This window comes from Haemorhous mexicanus, chromosome 1 (genome assembly GCF_027477595.1).
Source record: "Haemorhous mexicanus isolate bHaeMex1 chromosome 1, bHaeMex1.pri, whole genome shotgun sequence".
Taxonomy (NCBI): Eukaryota; Metazoa; Chordata; class Aves; order Passeriformes; family Fringillidae; genus Haemorhous; species Haemorhous mexicanus.
The window spans coordinates 82,510,715-82,522,893 of record NC_082341.1 but is presented as its reverse complement, the minus strand read 5'-3'; the positions used below and the strand labels follow the sequence as shown (position 1 = coordinate 82,522,893).

The window sequence follows — 12,179 nt, the reverse complement described above, 5'->3', positions numbered from 1 at the left end:
TTCTTACTACAGCCCTATGAATATCTATTTCAAGACACAGGGGTTTCATTTCCCTGGTATCCTAATGAAAAGTAGCCTTGCTTATTTGGATTCAATATATGGATTCTGCTATATCCTTTTTAGAAACAGGAATGTGTGAAAAAAACATGAGAACATTAACACAGCTATAAAAATATTTTCTTTCCCATTTAATGTTACTAAGAAGATCCTTTTCTACTGATTCAAAACAGTATCTTTAGAGCTTCATACAGAAAATTATTGGGGGTATTCAGTTAGGTTATAGGAGACTAGAGAACAATCTAACTGTTGTTTGCCTGTTCATTCAAGCATTTAATGCTCAAAATTCCAGGAAATTAATTTTTGGGGGGTTGGGTTTTTTGGGGTTTTTTTTGGTTGTTTGGTTGTTCTAGTGTGGGGAATTTTTTGTGGGTTGGTGGGGTTTTTTTTTTGTTATTGTTGTTTTTTTTTGTTTGTTTTTTTACAATCCAAATGATATTTTAAATTGGAACTTTAACCAAGAAACAGTACATAAAAGACTGCAATATAAGATTTCTGTTCTACAGAGTAGAATCGAGAGGGCCAAGTAACTGTGTTGACTTATTTATTCTGCAAAAATTTTTCATGGATAAGGAATTACAAAATGGCTAGACAACTTTAAGTGAAACTTTGGGGTCAGCTGCTAATATGAATCAGTACAGAGATTCTTGGAGATTGCTCCCAGAGGTTTGAGTAGGTCTGCATGCCCATCTTAGGTCTGGATGAACTTTAGTTTAGCAGTAAATGCCAGAGCCAGTTTTCAGCTCATTTTGCTCTCTGGATCTCTTTGCCTTTATAATCTCAAACAAGTCATATCTGATGAATACTAACATAGTTATATACAGTACAGTGTGGTCCATGAGAAGACCCTTTCTCTTGATTTTAGGGAGGATTTTCCAAGTTGTGTAGAAAACCTCCCTCCAGGCCCCTTTGGCTTTTAACTACTGGTGTGTGTTGGTAGCTTTAGGCAGAAAACTTGTTCATCCTGACTAGGGTTTTCTAGAGACATTCCACGGGTGCAGCTCAGTTTCACAGTCTCAGTGATGCTCTGAGCTTTTTTTTAGAGACTGCTAGACTTGCCAGTCTGTTGAGGGCTACTTTTTTTCCTGTAAGCCCAAAGAACTTTCCATAAGGCTTCACTCAAGGCATCATTTTGCTGTGGTCCAATGCCTCAATCAGCACTCTTACAAACGATAGAAGAGGGCATGGAAATTGCATAACATTCTCTAGTCTTGGAATGCATCCTTCAGTCTTTGGCCAGGACCTACAGAAAGGCCTTTCTTCTGCAAGACAACTTTAATGTAATTTTTAAGTTCCTGACCTGACTAGAAAGATGTGTGTTCAAATGCTCTTACACAATAATGGATGCCAGACTATACCTCTGGATCCCTCAAATATGGCTTATTACATCCCTTTGTTCCATTGTTTCATTCCAAAATTTCAACACTGTTAGGAAAATTTGTCAGCCTACCTGATCCTGCTCTCAAAGGTCATTCATATAGATGAAGGTAGGTAATTGTAGTCTTCTACATCCACAAACAGAATTGTGTGAGATCTTTTCAGAGTGTCCAGAGACAGGGTTACATCAAGTGGGTGGCCTGCCACAAGTGGAATTCCCCAGGGATCTCTGTTGTTTGATGTCTTTAACAAAGACTGGACAAGGGGATGGAGTGCACCCTAAATCAGTTTGCAGAAAAAGAACAACAAGTTGGGAGTGTTAATCTACTGGAGGGTAGGCAGGCTCTGCAGAGGGATCTGGGCAGGCAGGATCAATGGGCCAAGGCCAGCTGCATGAGGTTTGAAAGGTCCATCTCTGGTTTTAAAGCAGCAGTGAATGCTACAGTCATTACCTACGGTAGAATCAAAGCAGCACTGCAGATTTTCACTGCCATAATCTCTACTAGTGAATTGTTCTCCGAGTGCTGTAATAAGAGTAATCTGTCTTAAGATTTCATCTTGTTTCCTTTATGACAGAAAAATTCTTATGTTGATATTTGGAATTAGGTTTTAAACACATTGTTGTTGGCCATACCTACCAGAAGGGAAATCTTTATTTTAGCTTTTGTCTGGGTAGGTTATCAAGAAGCCTGTTACCTTGTGGCCAGTACACAGTTTCTGCTTAAAAACTTAACGCATTTTAGCACTCATTAGAATACTAACTGTAAAATGTCTTTTCAAGACGTTTTAATCACCTTGAATTTCCATATACTTTTTTGTTTTTAAGGTTTTCCAATTCTCTGCCAGCTTGTTCAGTCCAAAAGCATCAGGTGCAAAGGATAATACACAGTAGGGATTTACCTGTTTTGCTGCCACAGCCTCTGAAAAGACTGCAACATTACCAACAGCTAAACAAGTCCTCATCCAGAATGTAAACTTCCTTTCCTGTCCCCCTGTAAACACTTGGCAGAGCATGCAGAAAACCGCTCTTTTTAGTATGTGCTATACTTTATACTCATTTGATATCTCGGCATCATAAGATGATCATTCTCAAGGTTGCACTAAACCTGGTTGGACACTGAGTTTGAAAAGCAGTTTTCAGTGGGGAAGCAGAGTAATTCCCTGCCAGAGGAGCAGTTTTTGCTAAGAAATCCTGTCCCAGTCGATTTAGAAGATAAAAGTTTTGTGTTCTAAAGTAGGCAAAGCACTGGAAAAACTCTATGATCTATAATGAACTCCACCAAATTGACAAAAATGTTAGATTGCACTTTGCAACACTATGCAGGAAGTCCCAAGACGAATTAGTTTCTCTTTTTTATACAATTGCATTTTCAGAAATTGTTCTTGCTGTCACAGCTGGCCTTGGGACTATTTACATTTTTTTGCAGGCATTTGGACTATCATTCATGTTGAGAGATAGCTATATTCCTTGCACACAAATACCAAAGGAAATTATCACAATCTGAGAAGCTTCAACTCCTGAGGCTTATTTTAATTATAATAAGTATAGCAAAACCTTAGGATTGACTTTTTTTTCCCTGTAATTGTGGGATCAGCAATGGTCATATTCAGAACTTTTAAATTTTGACTTTTGCATTTTCCTGTTTACCTCTTTTAAAACCCCTTTTATATACTTTTAATGACATTAATTAATAGTTTATATGGCAGTTTGTTAGTATTTTCAAAATATATTTTAATTCATCTGAAGTTGTCAGGCATCTTCTGCAGCATCATGGTGTGAAAAATTAAGTTCTCTGAATTATTTTCCTGCAAGAATATCTATCCTACAATGAGTATGAAAGTAAAAAGAACATCTATTTTCTGTCCTCTCACACCACGAAAAACAAAGGATAGGAAATGTTGCCTTTCTAACCTTACTAATTACCTTTCTGAAGGAAACCAGTTCTTTCTGAAGTGATGGTTCATGAGAGCTTCTCAGATCTAAGCAATGTCTGATCAGTGTAATCTCAATGAAAAAAAAAATCTAGGTCATTAATTTTTCCCCCTCCATAAATTCATCTTTTTCTATCAATGAGTATAACAGAATTTATATTATGAATATATCTCTTTCTAACCTTTACAAATCTGCATGACTTTCCTTCCTGACTTTTTTTTTTAAAAAGATTCTCCTTCCACTCTCACTTCTACTTTGTTTTTGTTTCTGTTGCTCCCATAACCTGCTCCATTTCCATCATCTTATTTTCCCAGCCTCCTTAAAGACACATCACAGTCTTTCAGGCCAACCCCCAGGGTATGATACTTTTCAAAAAGCAGAACTCCAGATGATGCTGTTTTCCACAAGATTTACCTGGAGAAACTGGCAGCCCATGGCATGGCTGGGTGCACTCTTCACTAGGTAAAAAACTGGCTGGGTGACTGGACCTGGGGAATGGTGGTGAAAGGTTCCATCAAGTGGGTGGCCTGCCACAAGTGGAATTCCCCAGGGATCTGTCTTGTTTGATACCTTTAACAATGACCTGGACAAGGGGATGGTGTGCACCCTCAATCAGTTTGCAGAAAAATACCAAGCTGGCTGGGAGTGTTAATCTGCTGTAGAGTAGGGAGGCTCTGCAGAGGGATCTGGGCAGGCAGGATCAATGGGCCAAGGCCAGCTGCATGAGGCTCAACAAGGTGAAGTGCCAGGTCCTGCACTTTGGCCTCAACAGCCTCCTGCAGCTCCACAGGCTGGGGGAAGAGTGGCTGGAAAGTTGCCTGTGGAAAAGGACATGGTGGGGCTAGTTGACAGCTGGCTGAGCATGATCTAGGAGTGTGTCCAGGTAGCCAAAGGCATCCTGGCCTGGACCAGCAACAGTGTGGCCAGCAGCACCTGGGCAGTGATCATCATCCTGTACTCAGCACTGGTGATGCCACACCTCAAATCGTGTGTCCAGTTTTGGATCTCTTAATGCAAAAAAGACATTGAGGTGCTGGAGCATGTCCAGAGAAGGGCAGCAGAGATGGTGAAGGGTCTGGAGCAGCTGAGGGAGCTGGGGTTGTTTAGCCTGGAGGAAGAGAGGCTCAGGGGAGACCTCATTGCTCTCTACAACTGCCAGAAAGGAGACTGTAGCCATGTGGAGGTCCGCCTCTTCTCCCAGGCAACCACCAACAGGACAAGAGGAAATGGCCTCAAGCTGCACCAGATGAGGTTCAGGTTGGACATCAGGAAGAATTTTTTTCACTGAAAAGGTTGTCAAGTCACCATTCCTGAGGGTATTTAAAAGACATGCAGATGTGGCACTTGGGGACATGATTCACTGATGGCCAGTACCGGGTTAATATTTAGACTCTGTTCTTACCTACAAAATTTGAAATTTAATTTAACTGTGCTTTATTTCATTTTTTCAGTCATAGAGAATAGTGAGCTTTTCTGAGAAAATTGAGAAAATAGAATATTGTATGTCTCTCAGTATCTCACAAACTGTGCAATGACTCTAATACTTGAAATCTCTTAGCAATTTAAGGCTTTGAAATTCAAATAACTACTCCCTTCTACAGAATCCTGAACTGCAAAATGTCATGGTATCACACTGAGATGATCTGCTTTGCTAGGATGGTTAGCATCTAAACAGAGAAAATAACCAGTGCTGACCGACACAACCCAGTCAGACTTTGTTTAGGTACAGAGGCATGAACGTGTCTTGTCTAAATTGAAGCTCCTGAGAGACTTTGATGTCACAGTGAAAAGCACAGAAGGTGAGAGGGTTAGTTATATGTCAGAGGCAGGAGAGATAGTTTAGACAGGTAGAGGGATTTACAAAGTTTTTATGAGTATCTGAGACAATCTTTGAAAATGTTTCAAATGTAGAGGCAACAGTCCTACAATATGTGGTGAAAAAATGTTTTCTACACTTGAGATGAGGCCACAGCACCATGTGATGCCTGGTATCCCAGGCAGGTTTCACATCTGGTGTCAGCCTGGCTTTGTTTGTTTCCTGGCACTTACTGCTTTCAGTAATGTGGCAATGCTGGCAGGTCCTAGACTTTAGGATGGACTCCTAATCAGCACAGGCACAGAAATTTGCTTTGAAAACTAAATGCTTGAACATGTTATTACCAAAATATATATGCAAGCAAGTAAGTTAATCTGGTATGCAGATCTCCTTATTAATCAGGATTACTTTATTACTATGCAAGTCAACCCACAGGAGATTTACAAAAATCAAGATGGTAACTCCACCCTGCTGCAGGTGTGTTGAACAAGACAGAAAGTAAAGGAAGAAATTCAGGTGTGGGAAGCACTGAACAGCTCTTTCCTGGGAGCAACTCCACACAATTTCAGGTGTGAGGGACCACAATTGCTTAGGACACATACCTGGCTGTAGCTCTGGACGGCACCTCTGGCCTGACTGCTGCGGGACGGGAGCTGAGCGGATGCTGTTTCGCCCAGGGCGAGGGTCTGGTTGCTGTGGTAGCTGGCTGAGTACTGGAAGGATCCTTCAGGTTTGGAATTGAGCTGGAGTGCACTCTGGGAGAGGAGGCTGGGCCCTGTGGGGACAGGATTCGAGAGCAGTCAGAAAGCCTCAGTGAAAAAGCATACCTGCATTATTTGTCAAGTGAGTCTTGAAATTATCAGATGTATCTGGATTCAGATTTTCAGAATTTGACTTTCCAGTAATAAAAATACATGCATTACTTTGTTTCCTTACCACTCAGTCATCATGTTCAAACAACAGACCACACTGCTGTCCCTGTAAGAAATGTATCATTTTGACTGGTGAAAAAATTCTATGTCTGAACAAATCCAACCATACTATTTGGTAGAGAACTCCTGCTTTTCAACTCAGAATAGCTGATGAGGGTTTTTCCCCCTAAGGATAAGCCTTGTTTATTTCTCTTAATTATATGTAGTCATTCTGCCTGGGAAATGCTAACTTGTCCCTCCCTGAGCCCCCAGCACATTAGATCTATTGATTACTGCCACTGTCCTGTACACAGAGTGATGTAATACTTTGGTGCCTGTAGGGATGGATGGCAGCCTTTAAAATATTAATTGCTCTTCTCATCATGCAGGACACACCCTGATCTCAGTGAATCTTTGACAACTATTTTTCAGCTATCTTATCTTCCCCACCACAGCAATGCATAGCAGGAGAGCCAAGTACAGGCGGTAAGCCTGAACTGGGGCTGCCAGACTGAAGGGCATGTCAGGACCATGAACACTTTCCACAGTTAGTTAGTAGCTCTGTGAAACTAAAACATGTTCTAATCTTTATTCGGTCCACGTACAAGTGATTTAGCTTATCACATGCACATAGGAAATTTCCCAATTTTTCTACACGGGAATCAAGTGCACCTGCAGCAAATTTGCGGATGACACCAAGCTGAGTGGTGCATTTGCCACACCTGAAGTACGGGATGGCATCCAGAGAGACCTGGACAAGCTTGAGAAGTGGGTCCATGGGAATCTCATGAGATTTAACAAGACCAAGTGCAAGGTGATGCTCCTGGGTCAGGGTAAACCCTGGTATCAAGCCAGGCTGGAGGATCAACAGATCCAGAGCAGCCCTACCTAGGGTTGGTGGAATGGCTGGACATGATCCAGTCATGGGCACTCACAGCCCAGAGAGCCAAATGTGCCCTGGGCTGCAGCCAAAGCAGCGTGGCCAGCACGCAGGGTCAGGGAGGGGATTCTGCCCCTCTACTCTGCTCTGCTGAGACCCCACCTGCAGTGCTGCATCCAGTTCTGAGATCCCAGCACATGAAGAACACCTGTTGGAGCAAGTCCAGAGGAGGGCCACTAAGTTAGATGGAGCACCTCTCCTATGATGAAAGAGAATTGTGATTGTTCAGTCTGGAAAAGTAAAGGCTTTAGGGTGACCTAACTGTGGTCTTCCACCACCTGAAGGGAACCTAAAAGAAAGATGGAGAGAGACTTTTTATAAGGGCATGTAGTGGCAGCACAATGGCTTCACATTGACAGAATAGCTTTAAATTAGCTGTTAGGAAGAAAATCTTCCCTGTGGTGGTGAGGCACCAGTTGTCCAGAGAAGATGTGGATAACTAATCTCTGTAAGTGTTCAGGGCTAGGTGGGATGGAGCCCTGAGCAACCATGTCTAGAAGAAGATGTCCCGATCCACAGCTGGGGGGTCAGAACTAGATGATCCTAAAGATTCTTTCTGACCCAAGCCATTCTGTCATTCTATGATTCTATGATACACAGAGAGTTACATTAAAGAATACACACTTAATCCTCTCTGTCTTCACTGATATTAGTCTCTTTCAGTGTCTGGGCCCAGGAAGTGAATTACAAGCGGAGGAAAATAGGTTATACCTTGGCCATTGCATAAGTTACCTTCAACCCAACAGCTGTCATGTGTAGCACACTCAGTGGCTCCACAGGGATGACAGGTTCATCTTTTGGTTAGCACTAACTAGCTCATGAGAGCACAGAAGGTGACACAAGCTTTAAGAGATGTGAAATGATTACAGTGATTTTGCTCCTACAGAACATGTGGCAAGTTCAGTTTTAAGCAGACTCACAATGGAAAAATTCCAATGAATTTACCAGAAATAACTTCCAGTACACTCCTGATACAAAGGCAGTTTTTATGACTTTTAAATCTTTGCTATGAGGATGCAAAGCTGTTCCAAAAAGATTTCCACTTAGAAAACGTGCAAACAACCCCACCCCCAAATTACACAGAGAGTATTTTTTCCTCTAGCCCATTTCTCAGAAATGGCAGAACCATTATAACTGCTATTTTCCAAATCCAACCTGAACTGCTCGTATTTAAAACAAATCGTAGTAGGCTATGTAAAGAGGAAGTGTTTGCATCTAAATGCACACTGGATTTTGACACTGTTTTACATATCAACACAATTTATACTGAAAAATCAATGGCATTCATCAGAACATTCGAGATACAGGACAAATTTAGAACATAAGTTCTGGTCCCTGTATTTTCCTTACAAGTACAGAAGGAGGTAGAGCTCGATGTATGCTGTGAGGCCAGTAAAAATGTATCACATCAACAGGAGAGCTGAATTTAATCCTCTATGGGTGCTTATAAATCCAGCCTTTGGTACTTTCCATTGCCTTGCTCTGCATTTTCCATTTAACTGGTTTTGTTGCAAAATTTCTTCTTTAATGGAAGAAATATTTTCACAGGGTTTTTTTTTTTTTTTTTAAGAGCATAAAGAAAATACATATTTAGTTCTAAAAAGATCTGTAGAGTTTATTTCAATCTTTTGGATTTTGAATTTTCACTGAGAATTTTTCTGTGATCAAATGATGAACAAGATCAAGTTCAGAAATTTCACAAAGGCATAAGTTTCCTATGAGAAGCAAAAGTTGCAAGAAGAAAGAATTTTTTGTGCATGAAAGTGTTTGTACTCATTCTGAAAGTAATTATGCTGTGACATTTCTAAAGCTTAAATAATGATTAAACTATCACATGCTATGAATGCAATATGTTTAAATTTTCATTGCATCTGGCTTTCAAGTGCTGCTTTCACATTACTGTGGCTCACTAGGGGATTTACATTGCCAGCTAGAAACACATACACGGGTTCCCTGCACCATTTAGTTTAAACACTTCCATGCACTTAAAGAAACTTATCCAACCCCTTGAAAAAAAGAATGTAAAAAGTTTGGCACACATAGTTTGAAGTTCACTAAAATATTGGTTTTATTCAGCAGTTTTTATTTTTCACCTTAACAAACAGTAATGAACAATTAAAATGAACATACATTTCAATAATGACAAAGTAATTTCAGAGAGACAGATATATATTTTAAATAAGCCTAGAATTTTAAATAAGCCCAAGCAAGTGTAGAAAAGAGTAGTGGTTGCTTGCCTGTAAATAGCAAAGCCCTAATTCAAGCATACAAACTAGCAGATACATTTGAGATCAATCAAAGTGATCATGAGAAAACACGAGTTTGTTTTTTAGGCACTACAAGCAGTCCCGCCTTGTCTGATAGGGAAAAGATGGATTGCTTTTCTCATTAACATTCCTGAGATTTCAATCTGAAGGTAAAACCAAACCTTCTAAAGAGCCTGCAGCTCACTCAGAAGTTTGTGTCCTGTACGCTGATGGCTCTTGACAATAATCTATCATTTCTTCCAGGCTAGAATTTAAACTCTGTTCATCCAATTGTTTTTTATTTGCTTCCAGAAGAGTTAAGGCAGCTGGAAATTCTCAATTTTCAGCTATGCACTGGAAATCACTAGTTAACTGCTAGCACAATTCAGTCTTACTGGTTCCCTTAATGAGACATAATTACTGCAATTGTTCAATTTAAAACAAACACTTTGGGCTTCATAAGATTTAGTGTAGCAGATATCAATGATCTGCAGTATTGCTTTAAAATTTTGTACTGTTTGGTTTCCATTTGAGGCTATGGGGAAGATATAAATACCTGTTCTCCCTTATGCTTTCACCACCACATTAAAAAAAAAAAATCCTCGTGAAAGAATATTGATATTGGATTTTATTCAGGGCTGATAGTACCAATTTTTCACTGATTCAGTTAGTGTCACTCTCCTCCTTAATTAAAATAGTAGAGGTAAGAGTGAAAATTCAGGAAATTGAGTCAGAGCCATCATACTGCAAGAGACACCTCTGTGGACTGACTTAAAATGATGGAGCAGGGTAGAGCAATCAACTCTTTAACTTATCACCAGTTTGGAGGACAGATACTGCAGACAATACCTTCCTCTTCCTCTTATCCTTGAGCAGAGCAGTGAGCAAGCCTCCCTACGTTGCTCACCTTGGCCTCTGTAACCCAGCTCAGAAAGGAGCTGGAAGGAGAGAGAGAGGGTGGTGTCTTGCTTGGGACACAAAGTGCACTTAAGTGGGGGAAAGCTGCTGGAGCACAGAGAAGACCAGGCAAGAAGAGAAAAGATGTAGATGGAGGATATGCTTACATCAGGGAGCCAACCCACAAAGAAACTTCAGAGGTGATGGAGAGCAGAGGACTTTTCTAGGATCAGAGAAGGGAAACAGGAATTTCTTCTGTAATTTGGAGGCCCAGGTGCTGGCAGGCATTGACAGGGTTAGAGGAAAATGACTCTCCCATTCAGGCAGTGAGGAGAGGGGGCTTTGTGTGAAGACCTTTTCCTTAGTTTATATTACCCACCCCTCTTACTGCCAGTTATGCTGGTTATTATAATATAGCCATAAAAATATATGGCTATTATTTTTTGTATTTCTAAACTTACTATTTTAAGAGATGTGGAGGACCTGAGAGTACTTTGCCCACTTCAAGCCAAGTGGGGAAGAGGAGCAGAGGCAGCACTCTCTTACTAAAGAGAGCAGCACTGAAGCCCATATTTGCTGTCTTCCTGCCACACTGCATTTGCCAAAGCAGTCTGATATTGCACTGACCAGCCTGGTTCTTGGCACTGAGAACACTGCATGTGCCATCAGTGTAACCTGGTGAGCTCCAGGCTCCAGACAAACCACAGGAGAGGAGAGCTTCCACAGCAGCTGCCTGCTTCTGCCAAGGGGGAGCAGGGGGAAGCAGGAGGCCAGGGCTGCAGGGTGAGCCCCATGGCACAGCTGAGGCTGAGCTGTGCCCCCTGGCCTGGGAGGGACAGGGATTTGCACTGGCAGGATTCCTGCAGGGGCCACTGCTTTTCCTTCTGAAAATACAATGCACAATGCTGCAATAAGGTGCAGTGCAGCTATTTAAAAACCAAACTGAGGAAGTGAGTGGCCTTAAATGATGAGACTATTATTAATTCAAGGACCTCACAGTAGGAGTTGATTACGGGAAGCAAGTGATGCAAAGAAGCCAGGCTACTATTATAATTCATGACTGGGTCAAAAGTGAAGAAAAAAATTAAATTATGAAAACATTTGTCTTTTTAATTTTCAGAAGCAATATTTTCTTTGAAAATAAAATATCTTGCTTGTCATTTCTGCTCTCTTCAGACCATGTCCTCTTCCTTTTACCTCATTCAGGGTAAAAAAAACCAAAAATCAAACCAAGAAAACAAAATCACAGCCTAAAAATTGAATTTTTAATTTATGTTTAAATAAATTATTCTTGAATGGCAAGTGTTTGCAAGCAAATATATTTTAAATAGCAAAAAAAAAAACAAAACAAAACAAAAAAAAAACCAAACAAACAACTTAGATATTTCCCAGTACCTGCTTATACTGTTCTAGCTAAAAAAAAACCAAATCAAACCAAAACCAAAGTGCATCAACACACTGAATTTTGATTCAATGAAAAGTCATTAATGCTGACTGAAGCTTCATTGAGAGATTACAAAAATAGGCATCAGCACCAACAGTAGTTGAAAAGACAGGAATCTTGTTTTGGAGTCAGAGCTGGTGAGTCATTAAATGTTTTCTTCCCTTTCACCTTAGGGTGAGAACTTGTCTAGCGACTACACAAGTAGCAGAGCTCACCTGAATCATAGCCCATGGTGGTCATAAGCAGAAGAGTACCTTATAAAGAAAGCCAGAAGGAACTTGGGCTACAGGGAGCTTACCAGTGTCAGAAGATAAGCAATATTCTAAGTGCTGAGAGATTAATTCAGTACACTGACACTGATTAGAGATGGGGGGCAATGAAGCTCATCCTATTAAATTTGTAATATTTCTAATACTACCAGATCACGAGTGAGGTTTTAAAAACAAACACATTATGGAATCATACAAGTGTTAAGGTTGAAAAAGACCACCAGGATCATTGAGTCCAACCTTTGACTGAACACCATTTTATCAACTAAACCAAAGCCTTAAATGCCAC

General features: G+C 40.6%; 1 protein-coding gene across 2 annotated transcripts in view; it reads right to left on the bottom strand.

Annotated features, from left to right (window-relative positions):
• CTNND2 (catenin delta 2) overlaps positions 1–12,179 on the bottom strand; it is a 638,318-nt gene that overhangs the window by 272,079 nt on the left and 354,060 nt on the right. For both annotated transcript variants that reach the window (XM_059854664.1, XM_059854675.1), the window contains exon 6: positions 5,786–5,958. In XM_059854664.1, coding sequence (XP_059710647.1) covers positions 5,786–5,958 — 173 coding nt within the window. The remainder of the gene's footprint in view (positions 1–5,785; positions 5,959–12,179) is intronic.